Source organism: Penaeus chinensis, chromosome 14, assembly GCF_019202785.1.
Source record: "Penaeus chinensis breed Huanghai No. 1 chromosome 14, ASM1920278v2, whole genome shotgun sequence".
NCBI classification, from domain to species: Eukaryota; Metazoa; Arthropoda; class Malacostraca; order Decapoda; family Penaeidae; genus Penaeus; species Penaeus chinensis.
Window position 1 is genome coordinate 12,611,276 of NC_061832.1, and position 10,000 is coordinate 12,621,275.

A 10,000-nucleotide genomic window follows, 5' to 3' on the forward strand; every position below is an offset into this window, starting at 1 on the left:
CTCTTCCCCCCTCTTTCCCCCTTTTTTCTTTTTCCCCTTTCCCCTCTTTCCTTTCTCTTTCTTTTTATTTTCTCTTTCCTCTTTCTTCCCTCTCTCTCTCTCTCTCTCTCCTCCTCTCTCTCACACTCTCTCGCTCACTCTCTCCTCCTCTCTCTCTCTCCTCTCTCTTCTCTCTCACTCTCTCTCTTTCTTTCTCTCTCTTTCTCTCTCTTTCTCTCTCTTCCTCTTCCATCTTCTCTCTCTCTCTCTCTCTCTCTCTCTCTCCTCTCTCCCTCCTCTCTCTCACTCTCTCTCTCTCTTTCTCTCTCTGTCTGTCTCTTTCTCTCTCTGTCTCAGTCTGTCCTCTCTCTCTCCTCTCATCTCTCTCTCATCTGTTCCTCCCCACTCATCACTCTCTACGTCTCTCCTCCCTCTCCTCTCTCTCTCTTCTCTCTCCTCTCTCTCTCTCCCTCTTCCTCTCTCTCTCTCTTTCTTCTCTCCCACGCAGAAACATGTGTTGCACAGATGTGTGTAAGTATGCACACATATGTGCATACACAAGTACACAAACACACATTTACGGACACACAATTACATACACGCATAAACATACACACACACACACACACACACACACACACACACATACACACACTCACTCACACATACACAAACACACAAATATAAACGAACAAACATACACAAATTCATACACACATTCACACCCCACACAGACGCACGCACATGTATACACACACATTCACAAACACTCACTCACGCAGGTACCCCCCCCCCCCCCCCCCAAAAAAAAAAAAAAAAATGCAGAAATCTTGTACAACTTCAAAAAATAACACGTTATGAGGTTATGACGATTTCTTACATACTTTAGTTAGAAAATAAAAAAAAAAATTACAGTTCACCAACGTTCAATACAAGAAAAATTGACATGAAAATTATATGAGGCAAGTGACATGAATATGACTTTTACAATGTTTTTCTCTTACACTCACACGTGTACGAACAAACAAACACTCACAAACATAAACAAGCAAAGACAAACAAACAAACACTCACACTCACAAAGACAAACAAACAAACACTCACACTCACAATGACAAACACACTCATAAACATAACCACACAAACACTCACACTCACAAACATAAACTCACAAACAACACACACACAAACAAACACAAACACACACACAAACAAACACAATCACACCTTGACACATCACCCTCCCTTCCGCTTCATACCCATCCTTCCCCCCCCCCCCCCACCTCCTTCCCCCCACAAACAAACAAACAGACACAAACAGCTTTTATATCCCCTTATTACTAACCGCTTTCCCCTCTGCCTGCAGGATGGCCGAACTCCACTTCATTACTGCGCTGCAAGCAAATTCCCGGACGACATGTACAATATACTGTGCGAATCCGTGGCCGACACTCAGGTATGTTTTTGTGTGTGTGAAATTTTGGATTTGTGTTCAAGTGTCTGTGTGAAATTTGGATTTTGTTTTCGAGTGTCTGTGTGAAATTTGGATTTTGTTTTCAAGCGTCTGTGTGAAATTCGAATTTGTTTTCAAGTGTCTGTGTGAAATTTGGATTTTGTTTTCGAGCGTCTGTGTATAATTCGAATTTGTTTTCAAGTGTCTGTGTGAAATTCGAATTTGTTTTCAAGTGTCTGTGTGAAATTTGAATTTGTCTTCAAGTGTCTGTGTGAAATTCGAATTTGTCTTCAAGTGTCTGTGTGAAATTCGAATTTGTTTTTCAAGTGTCTGTGTGAAATTTGAATTTGTCTTCAAGTGTCTGTGTGAAATTCGAATTTCTTTTCAAGTGTCTGTGTGAAATTCGAATTTCTTTTCAAGTGTCAGTGTGAAATTTGAATTTGTCTTCAAGTGTCTTTGTGAAATTCGAATTTGTCTTCAAGTGTCTGTGTGAAATTCGAATTTGTCTTCAAGTGTCTTTGTGAAATTCGAATTTGTCTTCAAGTGTCTTTGTGAAATTCGAATTTGTCTTCAAGTGTCTGTGTGAAATTCGAATTTGTTTTCAATTGTTTGTGTGAAATTCGAATTTGTTTTCAAGTGTCTGTGTGAAATTCGAATTTGTTTTCAATTGTCTGTGTGAAATTCGAATTTGTTTTCAAGTGTCTGTGTGAAATTCGATTTTTTTTTCAATTGTCTGTGTGAAATTCGAATGTGTTTTCAAGAGTCTGTGTGAAATTCGAATTTGTCTTCAAGTGTCTGTGTGAAATTCGAATCTATTTTCAAGTATCTGTGTGAAATTCGAATTATTTTTCAAGTGTCTGTGTGAAATTTGGATTTGTTTTCAAGTGTCTGTGTGAAATTTTGGATTTGTTTCCAAGTGTCTGTGTGAAATTCGAATTTGTCTTCAAGTGTCTGTGTGAAATTTGAATTTGTCTTCAACTGTCTGTGTGAAATTCGAATTTGTCTTCAAATTTGTCTTCAAGTGTCTGTGTGAAATTCGAATTTGACTTCAAGTGTCTGTGTGTAATTCGAATTTGTCTTCAAGTGTCTGTGCGAAATTTGGATTTGTCTTGAAGTGTCTGCGTGAAATTTGAATTTGTCTCTAAGTGTCTGTGTGAAATTCGAATTTGTCTTCAAGTGTCTGTGTGTAATTCGAATTTGTCTTCAAGTGTCTGTGTGAAATTCGAATTTGTCTTTAAGTGTGAAATGTGGATTTGTCTTCGTGTGTGTTATGTGGATTTGTCTTCAAGTGTGAAATGTGGATTTGACTTCAAGTGTCTTAGTGAAATTTGAATTCGTCCCCACATTTGTTTTTGTCTGTTCATTTTACTGTCTTTGTTTTTATTACTGTCCCATTGTTTTTGTATCCGAGGCTGTTCTCTTGGTTTCTCTGTCTTTATCTATCTGTCTGTCTCTGTCTGTCCGTCTCTCTCTCTCTCTCTCCTCTCTCTCTCATCTCTTCTCTCTCTCTCTCTCACTCTCTCTCTCCTCTCTCCCTCTCTCTCCCTCTCCCTCTCCCTCTCTCTTTCTCTCTCAAAATTTCTCTCCCCCCCCTCTCTCTCTCTGTTTTTAATTGTTTGCAATTGTTTCTAGACTCATATTTTTGTGTTTATTTATCATATTCCTTTTAAGGATTTTAGAATAGCGAGGACAATTACAAGTCATTTTGACATGGAAGAAGCAGGTAAATAAATATTCCCGGAGCGCCATTTTGTTATTTGATGCGACGTCACATTACGTCATTCGTATTTTTGATGACGTCATCCGGTCTTGTGTCAAGATCAGTTCTTCCTGTTTTTTTTTTTTCTTTCTTCTCTTTCTTTGTTTATTAAGTTGAGGCGCGTTATTATCGAAATAGATCTTAGGTAATTGCTGAATCAATCAGTAATTAGTTAGTTAATTGGTAATATGATTTTCCGATCATTTCAGTAAGTTATCATGCATAAGTGTGTGTTCCTTATCAATCTCTTTTTTCTATTTTTATTTTATATCATAGTATTTTTCTTTCTAGTAAATAGGGGATCATGTGTACGTAAACCTGTACGTGTATGTATGTACGTATGTGCGTCTGAGTATGTGTGTGTAAATGTTTCTTCTATTATTGTTATTATTATCATATTTGTTGTTTTTACTATCACGATAAGTGTAATGATTTATTATTGTTATTATTATTATAATCATCATCGCTACCCACACCTTCACCCCCCCCCCCCTATACCCTATCACCCCCCCCCTCCACCCCCTCAATACCCTCCTCCCTTCATTTACATTTCTCTCCCCCCTCCTCCTCCTCACCCCTCACCTTCAACCCCAACCCCTCATCCCCTCTACCCACCCCCATCCTCACCCCAACCCCTCATCCTCTTCCCATCCCCACCCCTCACCCCCCCCCATCTTCACCCCTCCATCACCCTCCATCACCCTCTTCACCCCTACAACCCCCCAACCCTCATCCTCCACCCACACCCAATCCTCACCCCTCCATCACCCTCCCCCCTCTCCCCATCACCCCCTCTTTCCCCACCCCCATCCTCACCCCACCCCCCTTTTTTTCCCCCCCATCTCCCATCCTCCCCCCTCACCCATCACCCATCCTCCCCCCTCCATCACCCACCCCCACCCCCCATCACCCATCCTCCCCCCTCATCCTCACCCTCCTCCCTCACCCCATCACCCTCACCCACCCCCACCCCCATCACCCCACACCCCCATCCCTCCTCTTTCCCCACCCCCATCACCCCATCCTCCCCCCCTCACCCCATCACCCCCTCCCCCCTCCATCACCCTCACCCCCTTCTCATCCACCTCCCACCTCCCTCTCCCTCTCCAGGTGGAAGACAACAAAGGCAGGACCGCGGCTGACTACATGTCCAACCCGTCAGCCATCAGCGTCGTCAACCGCCTCGCAACCAAGAAGGGGAGCGGGGGTTCAAAGGGCAAGAGGCGCACCCCGCCCAAGAGGAACTCGCCGGGGAGTAAGAGCAGGACGCCACCGAAGAGGGACGGTGAGATGGGGTTGATTGTGGGGTTGTTTGTGGGGTTGTGTGTGTGGTTTAGGGGTTGATTGTGGGGTTGTTTAGGTTGATTGTGTGGTTGTTTGGGTTTATTGTGTGGTTGATTTTATGCTTGTTTGTGTGGTTGATTTTATGCTTGTTTGTGTGGTTTATGGGGTTGATTGCGTGGTTGGTTGATTGTGTGCTTGTGTGTGTGGTTTGGGGGTTGATTGTGTGGTTGTTTGGGTTTATTGTGTGGTTGATTTAATGCTTGTCTGTGTGGTTGATTGGGTTGATTGCGTGGTTGGTTGATTGTGTGGTTGTTTGAGTTGATTGCGTGGTTATCTAGGCTAATTGTGTGGTTGTTTAGGTTATTTGCGTGATTTTGGGGGGGTTGATTGCCTTTGTGGTTGGGTGCGTGGGTGGTTGAATATCTGGTTGTGTGGTTGGGTGGATGGGTATCATGGTGTGTGTGTGTATGATTGTTTAGGTGTGTGGTTGTTTAGGTGTATAGTTGTTTGGGTTGATTATGCGGTTGATTGTGTAGTTATTTGGTTGCGTAGTTGTCTTGGTAGTTGTGTGTGTGGTTGTTTAGGTGTGTGGTTGTTTGAGTGAGTGGATGCTCGGATGTCTGGAATTAAGGTGTCTAAACATCTGGAGGTCTGTATGCCTTTGTGTTTGTCTGTCAAGTTGTTTAAATGTCTGTCTGTTTTTATTTTTATTTTATTTTTGTTCTTCTTTCTTTCTAGCAGTCTATCTTTCTATATAACTCTTTATCTGTCTATTTATCTATCTTTGTGTGTATCTATTTCTATCTGTCTAGGTGTCTATCTGCTATTGAGTGTATCTACTTCTCTGGCTATCCGTCTGTCTACCTATCTGTATTTACATTTATCTACTTCTCTATCTTCCTATCTGTCTACTTATATTCGTCTTTGTTTTGTCTATCTGTTCATCGGTCTATCTATCTAGCTCTATGTCTACTCCTCTCTTTCTATCGAGCCGACTGTTTACTCCTCTCTATCTGTCGAGTCGACTGTCTATCTGCCTATCGATATCTGTGAGCCAACCTGTTCATTTCTCTCTCTCTCTCTCTCTCTCTCTCTCTCTCTCTCTCTCTCTCTCTCTCTCTCTCTCTCTCTCTCTCTCTCTCTCTCTCACTCTCTCTCTCTCTCTCTGTTACCTTCCCCGTCCCATTCACACACTTGTGTCTATATATTATTTTTTTTATGTATGCGTATGTATTTTATCTATCTATTTATATTACTCATTGTTTTAACCTTTTGATATAATTTATCTTTATGTGTACATGAGAAACTTTATTTTCTTTGCCCACTCTATATATACTGTAGCGTATGTCCGTATGTATGTATTTATGTTCGTATGAATGTATGTACGTATCTATGTATATATGTATGTATGTTATATGTATGCATGCATGCATGTATGTATGTATGCATGTATGTATCGGCTTATTTGTCTCTATATGTCCATACGCTTATACATGACACCTTATCTGTATGACTTCAGATTAAATGCCTTTCTTCCCCCCCCCCCCCACCCCAGGAATGATGAATATCACCGGCGCCAACATCCGCATCTGGATCCACGACCAAGACCTGCCGAAGTTGGAGAAGATCGTGTGGGAGGGCCAGGGCGACAGGCTACTGAAGGAGACCAGTAACCACGCCAAAGTCAGGCAGTTCCTCAACCTCGTGCCCAGGATGATGGTAGGTTGATATAGGTTGGTGTGTGGAGGAGAAAAGGAGGATCTGGGGTGTGGAGGAGAAAAGGAGAAGCTGGCGTGTGGAGGAGAAAAGGAGAAGCTGGTGGTGGAGGAGAAAAGGAGGATCTGGGGTGTGGAGGAGAAAAGGAGAAGCTGGTGTGTGGAGGAGAAAGGAAAATATGATAAATGCTGTAGATAGGAGACTATATGTAGAGTGGATAGGAGGATATAATGTATAGAATGAATAAGGAAACATTATGCATTGGGTTGGTTGTTGTAGCTGGAGTAGATGGGAAAATCTGATGTATGGAGGAGATAGGAGAATATGATGTATGGAGTAGATGACAGAATATGATACATGGAGTAGATACGAGATATGTTTAGAAGTAGATAGAATATATTGCAGTGGGTTGGTTGATGTGCCTAGAATAGATAGAATCGTTAGATAGGATAGTGGGTTAATTAGTGTGGATAGAGTAGATAGGAGAATAGAAATAGATAGGATAAGACAAGACAATATAATGTAGTGGGCTGGGAGTAGATAGAATATGAGGCAGTGTGTTGGTTGGAGTGGATAGGAGAAAATTATGTAGTTGGGTATATTGGGTGCTATGTTATCTATGTGGGGTATTTGAGGATATGGGTATAGGGGGTATGTAGTCTGTATAGGGTATGTGAGGATATGTGTATGGGATGGTATGTAGAAAAGGTATGAATGAGAATGAATATCATCACAATACAAGAGATGTCTTTGACCGATTTCGATTATATCTGCGTCAGATAGAATCGAAACCGGTCAAATACATCTCTTGTATTGTGAAGATATTCATTCTCATTCTTACCTTTTCTACATTTGTCAACATGAATACGGTTCATGGGATGGTATTGTCATCCATGTAGGGCATTAAATAGATGGGTATGGGATGGTATGTAGGCCATGTAGAGCATATATAGATACTTCTTTGATGACATGTAGCTTATAGAGTGCACGTAAAGATATGAATACAGGATGGTATGGGGTGACAAGCAGTCTATTTCGTGCCCATACGAAGATAATGACCACGAAATAGTCACCAATACCACCCAATCATTCCAGACGAAGATCAAGGAGATCCACAACGCGGCCATCAACGCAGACCTGGACACTTTAGACGCCAAGTCCGACCCGCCGGATATCCTGACGGCGAAGGACCACAACGGACTCAACCCGCTGCATAAGGTTGGATTTTTTGGACGCTTGGGGCTGGTGCTTTTGGTTGGTTTGTTTTGGTTTGTTTATTGTTTTTTTTTTGTTTTTTATTCTTGAGGGGGGAGGGGAGGGTGTTATGTGCCGCTGCATATTTTGTTATTATTATTATTATTACTATTGTTATTATTATTATTATTATCATTACTATTGTTATTATTATTATTATTATTTGTATTGTTATTATTATTATTATCATTGTTGTTTTGTTGTTATTGGTGTCATTTTTATTATTATTATTGTTGTTGTTATTATTATTATTATAATTATTATTATTATTAATATTATCATCTTTATTATTATTATTATTATTATTATTATTATTATTATTATTATTATTATCATTACTATTATCATTATTATTATTATTGTTATAATTATCATTGTTGTTTTCTTGCTGTTGTCATTTTATTATTAGTATTGTTGTTATTATTTTTGTATGATTATTATCATTGATTATTATGTTTATTGTTATTATTATTGTTATCATTTTTTTTTTGGGGGGGGGGGGGCGTGCCTCTGTATAATATCAGGGTTTGAGCATTTTTTTTCCTCTCTTCTGGCAAGTTTTTATTTTATCCTCATGTTCATATATACCCTTGCGTACCTGCACACCCATAAACACTCTCTAACCCCCATAACAAGAACCCAATAATTCACATACACCCCTTCCCCCCCCCTCCCTCCCTCCAATCCAGGCATCAGCCCTCGGCCACAAGGAAATCGTGGAGTTCATTGTCCAGAAGAACCAAAGCACAGTCTTCGGCCAGGATAACAAAGGACGCACTCCCCTATACTACGCTGCGGTAGCCAAGGATGGAGGGGAAACCTACGAGTATCTGCTTAACAACGGGTCGGATCCTGTGCATAATGACCAGGTGAGGCGTGGGTAGTTGGGGGTGGGGTGGGGAGTATTTAGGTGATGTGGGTGTGGTGTGGATGGTTTGGTGAGGTGTGTGTGGTGTGAATGGTTATGAAAGGTATGTGCAGTGGGAATATTTACGTGAGAAATGTGCAGTGAGGTATTGTGTAGTGGGAATCTTTAAGTGAGGTATGTGTAGTGTGAATATTTAGGCGAGGAATATCCAGCGGGAATATTTACGTGAGAAATGTGCAGCGGGATCTTTAGGTGAGGAATGTGCAGTGGGAATCTTTAGATGAGGAATGTACAGCGGGAATATTTAGGTGAGGAATGTACAGTGTGAACGATTGGGTTGCTTTCGTATGTGAATGGCGAAAATAGTTATATACTGAACAGTGTGAAAGACCAGGTGGGGATATGAATTTTGAATGACTAGGTAGATAAAGTACAGTATGAATAGCCAGGTGAGTAACGTGCAGTGTAAATGACCAGGTGAGTAACGTACTACACAGTGTAAATGACCTGGTAAGTAACGTGTTGTGGGGATAGTTAGGTGAATTACATGTAAATGACTAGGTGAGTAATAGATGAGTCCGTGTTGAGTAATGGAGTTAGAATGTACAATACGAGCTCTTGATGTGGTAAGAAATGTGAGTCTGTAGAGTATGCAAATTACATAAAGGCGTGTTGGAATTCGTGTTTTTAATGCTTTATATTGATAATGATTATGCTGAATATTAAAGATTGAACATTCATAATACAGTACCATTTATTCGCTTTTTCCTCTCTCTTACTCTCGCTCTCTCTCTCTCTCTCTCTCTCTCTCTCTCTCTCTCTCTCTCTCTCTCTCTCTCTCTCTCTCTCTCTCTCTCTCTCTCTCTCTCTCTCTCTCTCTCTCCCCCTCTCTCTCTCTCTCTCTCTATCTCTCTATCTATCTCTATCTCTCTATCTATCTGTCTCTTTCGTATTCTCCTTCCTATTTATTCCTCTCTTCCTTTCGCAAACCTCACTATCTCTCCTTCTTTCCATTTCCATCCCTCTCCCCCTTTCACTCTCCACCCCCCACCCCTGCCATTCTCTAATCTTCTATTTTTTCTCCCTTATCCATTTTGTTCTCTCTCTCTTCTCCTCTTCCTCCTTTTTCCTTTTCTCTCCTCCTCCTATTCTCATTCTCATCCTTCTCCCTTTTTCATGTTTTTTTTTTCCTTTTCTTAATTATTACTTTTCTCTCTATACCCTTGTCTCCTCCTCCTCCTCTTGCTCTTCTCCTTCTTACTTTTCTTTCACATTCTCCTTCTCTCCTCATTCTATCCCTCTTCACCTTCCCTTCCTTTTCCCTCTCTCCTTCTCCCCTCTTTATCCCTCTCCCACTCTCTCTCTTTCCTCTCTCCTTCCTTCTATCTCCCTGTTCTATTATTCTTCCCTATTCCTCCCTTTTCTTCCGTTTATTTGGCTCCTTTCCTCCCCCTTTCCGCTTCTTCCCTCTTCTTGTTTCTATATTTATCCCCCATTTCCTCTCTCTACCTTCTCATTCCCTTCTTTATCATCTATCCCATCTCCTCACCTTCCCCTCTTTCCTCCTTCCCTTTTCCTCGTATTCCTCCTTATCTCCTGCCTTCCTCTCCCCCTCATTCTTCTCTCTTTTCCTTTTCTCCTTCCCCTATTCTCATCTCTCCCTCATTCCCGCCTTCCTTCCAATTTC

General features: G+C 41.2%; 1 protein-coding gene across 2 annotated transcripts in view; it reads left to right on the forward strand.

Moving 5' to 3' along the window:
- The first annotated feature begins 1,318 nt into the window (after nucleotides 1-1,318).
- Nucleotides 1,319-10,000, forward strand: part of LOC125032610 — a 28,064-nt gene continuing 19,382 nt past the window's right edge. For both annotated transcript variants that reach the window (XM_047623869.1, XM_047623870.1), the window contains exons 1-5: nucleotides 1,319-1,435; nucleotides 4,302-4,476; nucleotides 6,031-6,194; nucleotides 7,287-7,409; nucleotides 8,135-8,314. In XM_047623869.1, coding sequence (XP_047479825.1) covers nucleotides 1,397-1,435; nucleotides 4,302-4,476; nucleotides 6,031-6,194; nucleotides 7,287-7,409; nucleotides 8,135-8,314 — 681 coding nt within the window. In that variant the 5' untranslated portion in view covers nucleotides 1,319-1,396. The remainder of the gene's footprint in view (nucleotides 1,436-4,301; nucleotides 4,477-6,030; nucleotides 6,195-7,286; nucleotides 7,410-8,134; nucleotides 8,315-10,000) is intronic.